The 16,840-nt window shown below is 41.0% G+C and overlaps 2 protein-coding genes across 3 annotated transcripts; one reads left to right on the forward strand and one right to left on the reverse strand.

The window, feature by feature from the left end:
• Window positions 1-114: 114 nt before the first annotated feature.
• Window positions 115-7,204, reverse strand: LOC310863153 (nuclear transcription factor Y subunit alpha-like). Of its 2 annotated transcripts, none has more exons than XM_083771309.1 (8): window positions 7,091-7,204; window positions 6,165-6,233; window positions 5,380-5,517; window positions 4,638-4,772; window positions 3,345-3,459; window positions 2,610-2,749; window positions 2,324-2,494; window positions 115-1,540 (listed from the first exon to the last, which is right to left on the reverse strand). In XM_083771309.1, the coding sequence occupies exons 2-8, from the start codon at window positions 6,213-6,215 to the stop codon at window positions 1,361-1,363; spliced, it is 930 nt and encodes a 309-aa protein (XP_083627435.1). In that variant the 5' UTR covers window positions 6,216-6,233; window positions 7,091-7,204; the 3' UTR covers window positions 115-1,360. The 2 variants fall into 2 exon arrangements, with proteins under 2 accessions (XP_083627435.1, XP_083627436.1); XM_083771310.1 differs by having other exon boundaries at window positions 6,165-6,225; window positions 7,091-7,189.
• A 2,731-nt stretch (window positions 7,205-9,935) lies between these two features.
• Window positions 9,936-15,542, forward strand: srsf3b (serine and arginine rich splicing factor 3b). The gene is made up of 7 exons (XM_083771349.1): window positions 9,936-10,033; window positions 10,374-10,464; window positions 10,668-10,878; window positions 10,984-11,124; window positions 13,225-13,263; window positions 13,923-14,009; window positions 14,855-15,542. The coding sequence occupies exons 2-7, from the start codon at window positions 10,449-10,451 to the stop codon at window positions 14,880-14,882; spliced, it is 522 nt and encodes a 173-aa protein (XP_083627475.1). The 5' UTR covers window positions 9,936-10,033; window positions 10,374-10,448; the 3' UTR covers window positions 14,883-15,542.
• The last annotated feature ends 1,298 nt before the right edge of the window (window positions 15,543-16,840 follow it).

Here is a 16,840-nt window from a genome sequence, read left to right on the forward strand (position 1 = left end):
CAGTCCAGTCTCTAACTAATGTAACGCCCCCAAAGTGACGCAAGGAAGCGCATATTACAACCAATGGTTATTACATAAGCATAAATTATTGTGTAGAAAATAAGACAAACTATATGGAAAGCATTTTTGCATTTATTGTCTTGACTTTCATTTACAAAAAAATGAAAACAGGCACTTGTGTACTACTATAAGTGAAATTAGATGAATATGATACATTTACATTTTAACCTTCTACATCGGTCATTGACTAGACTAGACTTACTTAAATGCAAAGAATAAACAACCCAATACCTGAATTTGTAGTCACACACAGTCGCCTGCCGTTAGCAGCAGAGACCAAAATTACTTGAAATATATTTTTGGTGGTTATTGTACAAGACGTTTTCCTACACTACAGCACACATCGCCTCTCTTGACTAACATTAACTTTAGACCACCCCAAGAGTCAGCTGTTACTTTGTCAGTGATGGTACCTGGGTTTCTCCTTTCCTGTATGGCAAATCCTTTAGAAATGATTCACTAAATAAATAGTTTAAAAGTATATTATTATTACTCAAAATGAAAGAGCCCTGTTCACTCCAAATAGGTACGCTCTTGCACACTCTCTCTCTCTCTCTCTCTCACACACACACACGCAGCTGAAGCTAGGATGCATAACAGCTTAAGTCTCATGAACTCTGTGCAGTCAGTGTACCTGTGGGGTGGTAAGCAGATATACTTTTAATTTATAGTTTTAGAATATCACTGTAGTTAATGTTATGATTCTATGATTCTATAATTGTCTCAAGAGGAGAGGACTCTTGGAAATGTCTGAGCTTCTCTGGAACATAGTCCATTCTATATCAACATATGTGACTTGCAAAACAGAAGAGATTCTTATTATATGTACTGTACATTCTGACAGCGTAAACATTTTAATGTCTTTTGTTACTGCTTTGCAATAAGACATTTGTCCATAGCATTGTTTTCTTTCCTACCATACAGAATAGTGTCAATTTGTACGAAATAAAAAAAGTTAACAAGTTTATCAAAGAGGAATTTGTTCAAGCATGCGCATAATCCAATCCTCAACTTAAAAAAAAAAAAGAAAGAAAAAAAAACATAACATTTGGATATCACCCACATTCAATAGTACATAGGATTACATTTTGAACAGGGACTGTCATCACTGGGTTTTACAATAAGTAAACTCAATTCAAAAGATGCCAAAAGCTTTAAAATACACATGCAATTGTCAGACAAACTAAATTCAAGGTATTACAAAAGATACAAAAATATTGATCTTGAATACATTTATGATGAGGTAGCATAGAGTATGTATAAAACTCCAGGAAAGGGATGGGGTTATATTATACATGATTCATGCAGGATTCCACTGAGACGAGACAAGTTCAAATTCACTCAGTTCTTGCTTTGTTGGGGGCACCATTACCGGCATGCCCACTGACATTGTCCCATCTTCATTTGGCGTTAAAAAACGTCCACCTTCCCCTCTCTTTCTCTTCATGGCATGGCGGTGCCTGGACTCATGAAGGTATTTCTGAGGGATGACAAATGCACAAGTTTATTCTCACATGTGTATGTGTGTGTGTGTGTGTGTGTGTGTGTATGTATGTATGTATATATATATATATATATATATATACACACACACACACACACACACAAGTCATATACTATTACTCCAATGCAATTTGTGACCATTAATCATGCAGAGTGATTTAATCTGTAGTGCAATGTGTAGGCGGTGTCTGCACAGTGCACACCTATCAACTCTTTTTATGCAGGGGAATTTTTCAGAATAAAAGGCGCTAGCGCCAAGCAGATGAGGGAGACTTTACTCTGAAAAGCCCCACCTTCTATTTCCCCCCAAAACCGGGAGGTGGAATCTTCCATTACTACCTCACGCTAATAAGTCTGATCTCTCTTTAGAAGCGGTAAAATTCCAAACGAGATGCATGAAGTCAGACATTAGGACAGAACATCGCGGTTATGATCAAAACCACGGACAGCGGCATAGATTCAGAGAAAACAGCAAGATTTGTCAGGCCGTAAACCAGAAAGTGAATGGCTGCGTGCACAGCCAAATAGGTCCTGGAGGCGTATATCTATTCTACGTCTGAGCATCGACATGTTAAAACCTTGATAGTAGAACTCCCCGCCCCATTTTCTCTGTAAATATACATTATGATTCTACCGAGTTGTATGTTTTGTATATATTACTGATGAATTGAGTAGTACAATGCACCGCAAAGAAAACAAGCCCCCCGGGGCTTTTTAAATCAATCAATGTAGTACAAATCACACTAGTTTGTTCACTCACTCTTCTTTCTTTGGGGATTTTCCCCTCTGCCTCTAGCTTGGCACGGGCCTGTCGTCTCTTGAGGATGCGATTATACTGCTTCGCATTGACATATAAAGGCTCTTCCTCCATCGTCTCAGATACGGTCCCAGGCAAAGGTACTCGCTGCATGGTGTTTCCACCTGGAACCATCTTATTCAGAAACATTCAGGTATCAGACAAACGCATTACTCCGCGTGCGTGCATATACTGTAAACATGTGCGTTGTGCGTGCATACTCAAATAGTGTTTGACTGATCTCACTTACCATAACCATACCACCACTACCATTAACCATGTCTCCAGGCAGTGTGACAGTCATTGCCTGTCCATTGGTCGCGCTCGTGTCAGGGCCAGCATGAATTATTTGACCACCTGTCAGACTGGAGGCAGGGAGGGTTATCATGCCTACAACATTAGGAAAATAATATTTATTTTAGTCAGCACAGGCCAACTAGAAACTGGGAATTTCAATGCCAGATGGTTAACCGTTTCCCCGCCAGGATTAATTAATAACATGACAGGATATCACGCCGTTCAACCCTTATTTTGAATATCCAAAACACCGCGATCGGATGTTGCGTCAGCTTAATGGTGTGTGTGTCGACCGGATCTTATGGTCTGCCTGGATGATGATCAGTACTGGCCGTCAGCATTACTGCAACCACTAGGCTCCGTGCAAGCGCTGTTTTGACCAGAAATCCCACCTGGGAGGAGGATTTGGAGACTAAAGCAACTGAAAGCGTGTGTGCGTGTGCACACACACACACACACACACACAAGTGTGCACAACGAAGATGGCCGAAGCTAATGTGAGTAGCCTTTCCACTAGAACGAAACAAACACATTTATACAACTGAATAAACGTAGATACGTATTTTGGCAGCGTCGCTTCCCGACAAATAACGCATATTAGACTACCGGTAGTCTTTTTGCGGGGAAAAGGTTAAGATGATCTTACTTCAGATTCATCTTAACTAACTGGGAGATCTGAGAAGTTCACCTTGTGGCAGAACAGTGCCAGCGTTGACTTGCTGGTAAACTATGGTTTGTCCATCTGCAGTCTGAGCAGTCTGCAATTGATTCCCCTGTAGTTGTATAGTCTGCTGCTGTTGACCCTGAAAGGAAACAAACAGTCAAAACTACACAGCAGTGTTTACCAAATAATGGATAACAGGCTGGGATGAGGTGAGAGAATGAAATGCTCAGCACTTTTTCTCAGCACTAAATATTAGTGCTGCAAGAATTGGCCAAAAATGTTGAATAATCCTTTTAAAACACCACATGGATTCGACTGATTCGATACTTAATATTGAAGCATAATATGCAGTAAAACGTTCTCTTTTTCTCTATATGTGCCGGCCGCGGTTGGTGATGACTGAGAAATGCGCTCTCTTGCGAGATCAAACGAATGATTCATAATTATCTTAATAGCCTAATTTTTGCAATGATTTAGTTTAGATACAAGCCCGGGACTTATCTGGGGAATAGAGACGCATCACTCCAACGATGTACACATCGTACTGAGCCTGCTGTGATAGAAGTTAACTTCTTACCTCGACATGAAACGGGAAATAATCAAAACAATGCATTTTTGGTTTAAATCAAATTAAGGTAGGCTACAAGATAAATGTGTCACGGAGGGAGCTTTAATGTGAGAGACAAGAATCCAGATTAAGTTTTCCGTCGTCGAGTCTCACTGTAAACTGTCTGCCTTGAGTGCCTTCACGACCAAATTAATCAAAGTTATTTTTATTTTAAAGTCGATTATTCTTTATATTTTTATATTTGAATATTCCTTCGAATATGGAATATTCGTTTGAAACACTACTAAAAGGGCAAGAGATAATTACATGCTGTGTAAGATTAACCCATTCTGACCTGAGATCAGATTCTAAAAATGTCTATTACATCCTGACAGTTTCATTATTAACCCATTCTGACCTGAGATCAGATTCTAAAAGTGTCTTCGATTTTTCAAAAATAGCAGACCTACAAGCTCGTATCGCGCCACTCGGTGGCGCGATATTAGCTTGTAGATCTGCTATTTTTCAATAGCTAAAGCATAACATGATGCCAACACCAAAATGGGTGCCCGGTCAGAATGGGTTAATCAAAGAATGAACAAAGCTTTACCACCAATAAGGAGAAGCATTTCTAAATCAGAACTCATAAGGGAAAGCCAGTAATGGCTTATTCACAAGCTGCCACCAATTAGCTATGCAATATAATATAAGTATTGCATAGCTAATCTCAATTTTTTTTGTACACAAGAAAATGTGCCTTTCCATTGTACCTGGTTCGGTCCTGCTGTCACAGCAGTCTGGGGCTGGTGAATGATAAACTGTTGTATCTGGCCCTGCTGACCCTGGATGGATTGAAGTGTTTGTCCTCCTTGTATCTGTATCTGGCCCGGCTGCACTAGCTGGAACTAGAACACAGTGGAGGCAGTAGTTAAGTGTAAACACTTAACTGACGCACAAAATATTCTTATGTGAAAGTCTATTTGAGGGCAGATTCACAATATGGTCCCAGATGCACACTCGTGACCACTTGGCATATGTTGTGGTAGTGTGAATGCTGCGTACTGTTTCCCAGAGCAGATCACCCAACCATTCCCGGAACCGCATGGAGGTACCGATTGAAGTGTACTCGGATACGGATCGATGCAATGTGAAAGCACTGAATACAGTTGAATGAAGTGTACTCAAGGCCAATGTGAATCATGGCCAGTGGGGACAAGGCAATCGTATTCGGGAGCAGTTTGAATAAAACGAACTCAGTGTGAATCTGCCCTTAAAAGTTCAGTGGTCTTCTTTTACCCAAGTTTAATTAATTACCATTTTGTTTTAAAAAAAGAAAACACGTACCCCACAATCCAGACCCTTCTTGTTCTCACATTTAACTATTCCATATTGCAGCCCTCTTATTCTAAACATAATTTACCGTGCACAAAACCACATTTCATCTGTACAGTGAAATGTTAGCCACTGCAATGTTAAGTGGGAAGGTTCTATGGTTAAAATGATTTCTCTTACTTGTTGGAGACCCTGAGCTCCTGACATCGGTAACTGCATGATGGTCTGCCCTTGGCCCCCCATAGCTTGCACTATTATGGGCTGCCCTGAAGAAGTGATGAGTTGCCCCCCGCTCACCTGCACCATGAGAGGCTGACCCTGTAACATTCAAAAACAGGGTTAGTTAGAGATAAAGGTCGATAAAGGTAAAGGTAGTTAGAGGTAGCCATGTAATGACATTTTCTGTTACATAATAGCCTTTGTGTCTCACTCATCGTAGCGCATCAAGCTTGAACTGCATTATCTTACATGACAATATGTAACTTACAAATACAGAACATAGATGAGATGTTAGAAAAAAATGTATTAAACTAGACCAGCACCCTTTGGTCGCCAACTTACTTGGAGTCATACATGTCAGGAACTAGCCACAATTTGCAACACTACCTTTTATGGGGTGAATCTAGAGTTGCAATACCCTGCACAGCACATTGATCCAAATAGAAAATTCTGATCTGCTTGTATTAAACAACGTTAAACTCAACTCACCAACATTGAACTTGAATTATCCTTCTATCTCCAAAGCGTTTGTTTCATAAAAATCCCCCATAGACATCATGATATGAGCAACTTTTTGCTAAGAAATGATGTGCTGTGATAATTCTTTATAAGTGTTTTTGCACATAATGCAGGAGACAGCAGCACGATGCGTTCATGAAAACGAGTGCTTCCAAACTCCAACACTGCACAGAATTTCTCGACAGTAGCTCATAACATGATAAAAAACTTCCTTAATAAACTCTTACCTGTTGGAGCTGCCCCTCTGCGTTTGTAACAGTTGTATTGTACTGCTCCATGGTTTGTGGTCTGCAGCCCTGCCAAGTACAGTACATGTTGGCAGTTTAACTTTCAGGTTAAAGATGCCATGACAGCACTGAAGGGCTCGATTTCCCAGCATCATTAACCATTAAATATCACAAAACCTTGCCTTTCAGATCAGCATCTCAGCAGTGCACCTCTCTCTCTCTCTCACACACACACACCGAGCCGAGCAGTAGAAGCTGCTATGTTCTAATTTCTACCACTTTTATTTTACGTGGAGTTTTCTTTATTCAGGCACGGCGAAAGCCAAATTTAGACTGGGTGACGAAAGCTCTCGATAGGTTGTCAAAATGTAAAAAAAACCCCACACATTTTAAACTGGTATTTAAGTGATCTGTTTCACTTTCAAATGTTACCAAATAGGTCAAATGGTACAATGTATGTTCTTTTTACTTAATTATCTTAATATTTTTAAATAAAAAAAAACAGATCCACTTGGAGGCGGAGTGTTGTCTTCTTTGTCTCGACCATTGTTTATTACCGCTGTTTATTCACGACAAAAAATGACATTGGTCAAATAGTCCTATTCCTTTTAGTGGGTTTAATTACTGCCGTATTAATGTCCCAGGTATTTTGTTAAAGTAGCACCGGGCATATCAATACATTTGTATTGTAAACGTACAATCAAGTGTGAATCGCTAGCTAACATTAGCTACTAGCATGCCTGCTTTTGCCTGGCGGCCTGGGAGGAACAAAACAATAAGCTAACCCGCTGCACTGGCTTAGGTTTGGATTGAAATACATTTGCGGAGAGAAACCCCCATTATTGTTTCGTGAGTTTTAAAGCCACCACATGCAGCTTTGTTTTGGCCTGGTCGCTAGTTTTTTAAGACTGGAGTGCTCTGCTCACCGTTCCGTTTGTGTTTGTGCGGCCCTGGTTCTGATTGGCTCCAATAAGCTTCGACAAGTCCAATCACCAAGGGCTGGTCGTCGGGTCCACACAGGAGAGGAGACTAGGCCAACGAATGGCCAGAAGATCCAATGGCACACACACAGGAAGAGACCATTGGAAGACACTGCATCCCGCGTAGTCTCGCGAGACGTAAAACAACTGATCTACAAGCTCCTCAGCCAGTGTTGCCATGTCTGCTTATTATAAGCGACTTTGAGCCTGTTTTTCTCCAAAGTTGCTTGTAAATTGGTGGTTGCGTTTTTGTTTTTTTGTTGATGTTTTTGGCATTTTCATGTCAAGGATCCACAGATTATGTATTTTCCATTTTGCCTGCATAGTACAGCAGATAATAGGAACGATCTTTCACTTGGTGATACAAGCGTGAAATGAAGTCGGTGGGGTAAACGGTTCTCGAGTTATGTGGATTACAGACGTACAGACACACACACAGTCTTCATGCATTTCTAGTTAGATGTCGCCATCTTGTTGTAGCCCAGGTCTCCCTTCTAAAAGAGATTATTAATTCATATATATGTCAATGGGCAATGCCATGATTTTCAGAGGGGTTTTTAGACTGTTCTAGGGGTGGACTAGAGGAGAAATGGGGTAGGTATTTGTGTCATTTGCATTCGGGTAGCTCAGTTGGTAGAGCTCTCGCCTTTGTACGACAAGGTCATGGGTTCAAACCCAGGCACCGTGAACTCGCCGAATAGCCTCATGGCTTGAGTCCTGTGGTAATTGCTGGGAGCTGATGTTAGGTGTGTTGACGGAGAAAAAGATGAAGAAAGAACAATGCTGTGTGGTGTTCAGGGAGGAGATAAGAAAGGCAGCCACAGTCATGAAGGAAGTAAGCAGGAGTAAATGGAGATGATGGTTAAGGCGAAGAGAGAGGTGATGGCTAGACAGTAGGCTAGACAGTAGTGTAACAGGTTAAGGTGAGTATAGAGATGGAAATGTTCTAGCAAGCGAAGCCAGTGTATTGAGAATATCAAGGAGTTATGTCAGGAGTTATTTGTGACAGAAGGGTACCAGTGAGAGGAAAGACATACTGTATAAGATGGTAGTGAGACCAGCCATGCTGTACGGCTTGGAAATGATGAAAAGGAGGCACAGCTGGAGGTGGCAGAATTGAGGATGCTATGGTTCTCATTAGGAGTGAAAAGGAAGGACATTATCAGAAATGACAAAAGTAGAGGATCAGCCCAAGTTAGAAGGTTTGAAAGCAAGAGGTGAGGTTGAGATGGTTTGGACAGGTGAAAAGGAGGGACGAAGGATACATTGGGAGGAAGATGCCAGGTAAGAGGAAGGCCAAAGAGGAGGTTTAGGGATGCTGCTGTGAGAGATGATATGAAGGTCTGCCGGCAGGTCACAGAGGAAGATGCAGAAAACAGAACCAAATGTCTGGTCCAGCCCTATGGAATGTAAAATGCATGCATGTGCTGATGAAAAGTATTTAAAATATTGTTTTGATGCTCATCCTATCCTACTACTATAATTGAAAGGTGGTAGGGTGCAAAGCAATATGCCTGTTTATCCGTCCGCCTACTCCTACCAAACCACTCCATTAGCACACATCTCTCCATGCACAAAAAATGATGCATGCCACAGGAATCCATCTGCACTACATTGCATCCATGCAACTGTCATATTTACTGTACAAATATTGCTTTTGTATGACATACTGTTATTGCGCAACATTTCGCTGTGATGCAAATTTCATCACAATTTCCACATTCACAGACAATTCCCCTTTTCACTGCACACACACACACACACACACACACACACACACACACACACACACACACACACACACACACACACACACACACACACACACACACAGTCCAGTCCAGAGTACGGTAAAGTACAGTACGGTACAGTAATAATGTACAGTACAGTACAGTACAGTACAGTACAGTACAGTACAGTATTATAGCTAAATAAATGAAATGCAAAATCAGTCTAATTTTGGTGGCCATCTTGATTTTCTTGAAATCTTTGATTTTCAAGTGGCTCGGTTTCTTAAGTCGAAGAGTGACCTGCAAAGATGATTTGTAACAAATTTCACGCTTGTATCACCTTGTGAACGATTCTCTCACAATATACTGAAAATATTTTGTGGACCCCTATACAAGATTTGTGTTGTTACAATGTTTCAAAAATATTATTATTTTTAATATATCGTTGCTGTCGTGAGTTTTTTTTCATTCTTTTTTCTTTTCCTTTTGCATAAAAACTATCTGCTAAAGTCAATATATGAAGTCACAACATCAACTTTGATGAGGAAGTATTGTTTTGTTTTCAAAATATAAGGTTTTCTTAATTTTCAGAAAAATATTTTCCTGAAAAATGAACATGTTTATAAAGTGCTTTTATGTGTGCCTTCTTTTTTGGGACTTGTTTTCGTAGACCTGGTTGCTTATTTCTCTCACAGCATCTGGCAAGTGGCAACAACACTGCTCCTAAACTCATGTTGTGAGTGTGTAGGTCGGGTAATTTTCGTCGCGCCACTCCGTCTGCTGTCGTGCGTATTTAGGACGAAGTGTATGCGCTCGTTTATCGTTATGGTCGTCCCGGTTTTGGATGTCCTTGTCAGTGTTTCGTCTGGAAAAGCATTAAAAATCCACCAATGTTCATGGGGTTCATCTCAAATAATTAGCGTTGCTGTAATAAAGTCAATACAAATGTACAAACATTTCTGCCCCAAAGTTTAAACGTAGCCCTTATTTTTGATCCGCCCTCCCAGAATCACCAAGCACGTGACAATTCACCCACTGATTTAAAACGAACCACCCAGGCTCCATCATTCGTGACGCCATTTTTCAGGTCGACCGACGAGAAAGGAAGGAACACATTTCCACAGCTTCTGCATAATTCGGAGTGAACTGCAACAAATCGGTAATCTACGCAGTCTCTCACGTGCATCTATGTTTTAACGTAACGTGTGTTTTTGCAATGTTTGTGTGTAGTTCAGCACGCATCAGGTTTTAAAGGGGGAAGTATCGCTTAGGAACAGGCGACAGCCATTTTAGCCACTAGCGGGTTAGCTCTGGGAAGTGGCTACGTTAACCCGCTATCTAAAACTCAAAATAGACCACCAGCACCAGCTGTCGCCAATGGCAACTGTTTTGATTGAATGTATAACATGCAATAATTGCTCTTCCTTGTTTTTGCAAAACCATGCAAATTGGGGAGGAAACAAATCTGTAATTTGTCTTTTTTTTTGTTTTCACCAAAGATCGATCTCGAAAGCAGGGCGGCGGGTCTGCAGCCATTACCGACGACTGAACAGATAGATTTAACTGTACTTGTGATGCCAACCAATACAGGTACAAATAAAAATATTTCTAATCCTGGTTTATAATGTCATAATAGGCCTTTATTGGGGCTTCGAAATGGAGTGTGAACATAAACCCTCCCACAGCAGCTCCATTCCTGATCTGGATGTGAAATACAGCCTACTAAATGTTTATGATGTCGGTTTTATGAACGTCATCCTGGTTAATAAGCGTGTTTGTTTTGTCATCTCTAGACTCCGCGATGCACAGAGACTGCCCCCTTGACTGTAAAGTCTATGTTGGGAACCTGGGGAATAATGGAAACAAGACCGATTTGGAGAGATCCTTCGGTTACTATGGACCACTCCGGAGCGTTTGGGTTGCCAGGAATCCACCAGGTTTTGCTTTTGTAGAATTTGAAGACCCCAGAGATGCCACAGATGCAGTGAGAGAGCTTGACGGAAGGTAGGCAGCAATATTGCAATGTCAGGAAAACAGGTAAAACAGGAAATGTCTTTCTAGCTGACTGCGTCCTTTGTTGATAATTTTGTCTTCAATCATGATTCCTAGGACACTGTGTGGATGCCGTGTTCGAGTGGAGCTGTCCAATGGTGAAAAGCGCAGTCGTAACCGTGGTCCTCCACCATCATGGGGCAGACGTCCTCGAGATGATGACAGGAGCAGGCGCCGTAGTCCACCACCAAGACGCAGGTAACAATCGGTTTTGTATGACAAAGTTGCCCAATATAATTCACTAATCTTTCTGCTCCAATTCTAGTTGCCCTACCCTTAGTTCTCATTCCTCGTTATGCCCTGCAGTGTATCATGTGGTATTGCACATGTTTGCAGTCAAGACCTGCCTAGTGCTTGCCTTTTCCTTCATTTCTTTACTATGGTAGTATACATTTGTGAGTTGTGATGCCTATGGCATGCAGTTTTCATCTTCATTACCATTTCTGGTCATTATAAATACCAGGCAACACTCATTTGTGATTACAGTAACATTTGCTATAATAATATTTAATATTTCAACTTAAGTATTTATATCTTAAATTAGATTTCAATCTGTCTCGCAAGACCTTATATTGTTGCTTCAAGCACCAGTGAAGTGTACTCTTTCCTGTGCACTCAGTTTTGAGGCTTTAGAAACTCTGAAAACTTGACGTAAAATAAATAAAACAGGACTGAGATGTTCCTGTGTCAAATCAGTACCATTTTGCATAAATGTGGGGGAAATTAAAGTGCCAGTTGTGATGATTTTATATTTTTCCTTTTTTTTTTATTAATTTGAGGTTGCATTTTATTTACCATCTATATTAATAAGAATGAAACCCGTTGCAGAGTCACCACCATGCCTCTTCTCACCACCCTCTGAGTCAATCAACTAGTCCTCTTTCAGCATCATGTGACCGCTGACCAGCGTGCCCCAATCAGCTTGGCTGATGTCGTGTCACATGACCCCAGGCATGGCCGGTCGTCAGGTTGCACCAGCCCTTTGGTTCCTGAGCATGCCGTTCTCAACCTCCTCCTCCTCCTCCTCAACCTTAACCCAAACGGCAGCGGCCCTCCTCACATACCCGACCAATCAGCGTTTTACGTTCCAAAATGTCTACACTACAACCTACCAGCAGCAGCCTTCAGCTAACCAATAAAAGCAGGAAAAAAGCCTCAGCCAGCCCCCATCCGCAGCCAGCCCCCATCCGCCAGCCAACTAATCACCTTGCAGCATCTGGCCAGTCCTATTCAGCCAATTCTGCCTACCCGGCCGACAGTCTGCCTCCCTTTCGTCATATCTAGCTTGTTGAAAACCAAAATACTAGTAAGTTTTTCCTGCTTCATACAGTACACTGCTGATTACAGTTTTGAAAGTGAAGAGACACCTGGTTTTAAAAATATATATCCATTTTAGTTTGAATTGTAATGGGCAGAGTTTCTCCTCACTCATTACTGTAATAAATTGTTTCAAAGGGGAATGGCTCGAAATTCCATATCTAGTACCATCACATTGCCAGAGATGTGGATGATAGATAATCTTGTTGGTGTGTCTTGGGGCTCAGAGCAGATTTATGAAATCACTGAGTCAAAACTCCTCCTCAACCTCAACATGAAAATCAAAAGTCCGATTCTTGTGCGCTTTGCGGTTGATAGCCTGTTCTGAAGTTTTATGTAGTCTCAAATCCCTATATTTTCATTGGTTTTGTTGCAATCCTCCATTTACACTTGTCATTCAAGTATAATGGACCAGGTACATAAAGATGGTGTTTGTGATCATTTATTTTTCTCAAGCCATCGCACAGTGCGATGTGACAACCCTCCCAACTGTAGAGTGAGATCACTAATTCAAACGTGGAGGTTCTCATCACCTCAAACATAATAGGCTCACGTGCATTTTATTTTGGAGTAGGCCCAGTCTGCAGATGTCCAATAATTATTCACAACACATGAGTTATTGTGGGCATTCTCAGTAAAAGTCCTATTTCATGTTAGTCGATTGGACAGAGCGGTCAAAGTGTTGGGTGCACATAGTGCTATGAGATAGGCCAGGAGGCCCAAATGATGCCCATCTAAGCAGCCACTATCTTTATGCACCTGATCCGTTTCTTATGAGTTGTCTGTATTACCAAATTATATTAGTTGACTCTGTTCTCTTGAGAAATATCTCAAGACTTCTATTCCTGCTTCTTCAGTTGCAGAGCTAGAAAGCTGTGTTAGTGGGGGGAGGGAGCAGAGACAAGTGTGGCGTACAGTAAGGGTCATCGTTGAACAATACAACCTCCTTTGTGTTTAACATTCTTGTCCTCCCCCTCTCAGATCCCCACGCAGGAGGAGCTTCAGCCGCAGTCGAAGCAGGTATGTTGGCTGTTAACATACACATTTTAGTCACTTGAAATGTTTTAGTGTTAGTCTAGTTTTAGTTGCCTAAATATAAGATTTTAGTCGACTAAATCTATAGTTGATTTGAAAATAGCCCATCTACACGCTCACAAGTTGTGATCTTGTAGATCGGCTATTTGCAGAGCACAAAACCAGAGCACAACCAAACATAAACTGGATCTCTTTTCCGCTAGCCCCCCCCCCCCCCAACATTCTAGTCTAGTTTGTATTTGTTGACGAATAAAATCATAGCTTAGTTTTTATTTAGTTTCAATTTAGTCTGTCAGTAAAAGATAGTCGAACATTTTTCGTCCTAGTTTTAGTCGACGAAATCAACACTGTACTGTACCTCAGAGTGCTAAGCATACTTTGTAGTTCCCAGCATTATATTTGCGATTGAAAACTATTTGAACAGCTCCGTCTTGCACAAGGGAATTACTTGGCTACATTATAACAGTGTGTTTTGTCTGTGGTAGTGTGCATAATTTCTCAACAAAATTGCATCATTTGAATGGAACACTGCATCAAAGGATCTGCACAAAATTGGCTCTTCAGAATAATCCTTTGTTTTGGTCTTTGTCATTAAAAGAAACCACAATTACCGGTCTAACACGTCCCCTGTTGGTGTGTTGCAGGTCGCTCTCCAGAGACAGGAGGAGGGAGAGGTCCCCCTCTCGGGACAGGAATCACAAACCTTCAAGATCTTTCTCTCGATCAAGGAGGTATTGCCGACTTTTTCTCATCATTAATATTGTTAGTAAACAAAAATCGCAATAAACGATGGGCACATTTTATGAATGGATTAAATAGGCCCGGGCCCTCAAGGTGTTAAGGTGTATCCATTGAAGATTTTTTTTTTCTCAGATTTGAATTGGCTTGCTTATTTCTCTCCCACTATTTATTGCACATGGCAGAGTTCTCCTTTATTTGGAGTTTATGTATTGAGTGTTTTTTGATTGGGGCTACATGTGGAAACTGCAGATAAACTGATTCAGTGTTGATCTAAATGAAGTCAAATACTTGACACTGCCACACTGACATGTCATGGCCACAGTTAAAGGTCAAAAGGTGGTTTATAATTTATTCATATCATCATGCTATCTGGTAAAGGTGGGTACATGGCTTCAGGAATCGGGTGAAGCTATAAAAGTGAGAACCACTGCTTTAGGCGAAGCAGTACTTGGTGTTGTGAATAAATCAGTGGATCCCTTTTCAGCTAGAGACCAAAAGACAGATTAGACGTTTGCCCTGGACCCAGACTAGTGAAATTAACTGATCTACAAGCCACCAACGTGGCTTCAGAATTTTTATTTATGGAATTTCTTAGATTTGTTTGTTTTAAAATGTATAAATGTCTTAATTTTTTTAAAGGACTTTTGAAATGTATATTTAATGTAGGAAAATATTTTTTTTTCTCAAGTCGAGATCCAGTCTGTGACCCTCAAATGGGTCCCACAGTTTGGCTAACAAATGACTAACTACCTCAATGAGCACTGCGGTGCCTTGTCAGAAATGACAATAATTCACGTTTTACATCAATAATCTTGTCATTATTATTTTTTCACAGCCGCTCCAGGTCCAATGAGAGAAAGTAAGAGGATCCATGGCTGTCAAGTATGAAGGGTGAAGCCAAAAGCTGAATGAACGGTTGTAATGCATCATGCCGTTTCATGTTAATGAAATGAGGCCGTTTGGTCTCGTTTTTGTTAGGGTTCTTTTTTATTTCTTTTCCCTTTTTTTTAAACAGTCAGTTATTTTAGCTGTTTAGGAATTTTGTTTTCTTATGTAATGCTATGTACCTTTATTCCTCTTAATTTGTAAATACAGTAAGTGGGTGTATGCCGCCGTTATGGTTGACTGAAATCTGTACAATGTTTGTGCTGAAAAATTGTTGTACCATGCAGCATTCCATTTCACTTATTTTTTTTGTTTTCCAGTGATTGTACCGTGTACTTTGGCATAGTGTAATAGTTCTCCATTGTCAATAATATATACCAGCTGGATATTCATGTCAGGAAGGATGGAATATGTGAAGATTATATTCCATCTATAACTGTTTTTTTTTTCTCTTTTCTTTTTTTTCATGCTCCTTGGTAAAGGTTATTCAATTGGAATAAAGGCATCCAGATTGAAGTTATTCTAACTTTGTATTAATCGGATCTATGTAATGACAACAAGTGTCTCCATTTTTGGGATTCCACTGGTTTTCTTTGGTATTTGTATTTGGACTTTCAATTAAAATATTGGTTATAGAATTTCCAGCATTTGTTAATTTATTTTATCCCATAGAAAAACATGCAGCCTAAGATTTTGTTTCTCCACAAGATGGCACTGTTTCCACGTCTTCAGGTTACGAGTCCAAGGGTTTGTCACTTGTCACTGTGTCAGCAGTGTTGCAAGTCCATTTATTAGCTGAGAGCTTGTTTTTGTAGCTGCTGGAGTTGATTATTCTCTCACTAGCTGGCAACATTGGTTTGTTAGAAGCAGTGAAATGGAAGGAAGGAACCCCAAAATGTATTGACCCCTTCTCAAAATATTCATTCACTCACTCACTCGTCTCACACATCTATGTAAGTTCTACTCTTTATTTACAATATTATTTGACATGTGTGTTTGTAGTAATTAAGTTATTACACACAGACCCCTGGGATGGCTGGAACATTCTAAGACCACATTGCAAGGGTCGCATTAAGCCTAAGGCCCAAACCGCACCAATGCAACTGCCATTGGGCTCGCAACCGTTTGTTTGCAAGGAGTTGCATGGCAAATCATTGGTGCGGTTTGTGCCTAAGATGGACACCACCAGGCAATAGAAAACCTGGGAGGCCCAAAACCACCTGGCTCAGAACTGTGACACAAGAGCTGGAACAGATGAACCTGTCATGGGGAGAGGCACAACATGCAGCTGCCAGGGATCGGATACCAGATATCAGAGAGAGCTCATTGAAGCTTTATGTCCCATGATTAAAATTGATTAGGCTATTTATGATGATGATTGTGTGTGTGTGTGTGTGTGTGTGTGTGTGTGTGTGTGTGTGTGTGTGTGTGTGTGTGTGTGTGTGTGTGTGTGTGTGTGTGTGTGTGTGTGTGTGTGTGTGTGTGTGTGTGTGTGTGCGTGCGTGCGCGCGCGCGCGCGCGAATCAATTGATATCTCGGCATAGAAATAGATTGAAGATTCTGACTAGTTTCAATTGTACATACATTTTGTTTTGATTGTATTGTTCCACTTTTTGCTATGCCCTTTTTAGAGAGAGAGAGAGAGAGAGGACTAGTGACTCCTCTTGCTAGTCAGACCGTACCTACACAACATGGCCCAGAACTGGAATTTCCTCTGTGGTGGAGGGGGTGGGGTCGTGGGGTCGTGGGGTCGGGTGCCGGGTCGTGGGTGTTCTGGGATCTGGGTCAATCCCATCTAGGCCAACCGGCCCTGAACCCTATATATATTATATAATAACGGGGCCACGGTAACCCGCCAAGTAGGCTAGTAAGGCTACAATGAAGTCTCCGCCTTCTTTTCTTTCACGCCCACTCGAAGTTCATAAAAGTCCAACTC

This window comes from Protomyctophum parallelum (assembly GCF_964188405.1).
Source record: "Protomyctophum parallelum genome assembly, chromosome: 8".
NCBI lineage: Eukaryota > Metazoa > Chordata > Actinopteri > Myctophiformes > Myctophidae > Protomyctophum > Protomyctophum parallelum.

Excerpts from the sequence above, each read along its gene's own strand:
- LOC310863153 (XM_083771309.1), bottom strand. The coding sequence starts at position 6,215 with ATGGAGCAGTACAATACAACTGTTACAAACGCAGAGGGGCAGCTCCAA. Across the intron at positions 2,750-3,344 it reads TGGCACTGTTCTGCCACAAG|GCATGATAACCCTCCCTGCC; the intron begins GTGAACTTCTCA and ends CTAATGTTGTAG. Across the intron at positions 1,541-2,323 it reads AAATCCCCAAAGAAAGAAGA|AAATACCTTCATGAGTCCAG; the intron begins GTGAGTGAACAA and ends GTCATCCCTCAG.
- srsf3b (XM_083771349.1), top strand. Across the intron at positions 10,879-10,983 it reads GTGAGAGAGCTTGACGGAAG|GACACTGTGTGGATGCCGTG; the intron begins GTAGGCAGCAAT and ends CATGATTCCTAG. Across the intron at positions 14,010-14,854 it reads TCTTTCTCTCGATCAAGGAG|CCGCTCCAGGTCCAATGAGA; the intron begins GTATTGCCGACT and ends ATTTTTTCACAG.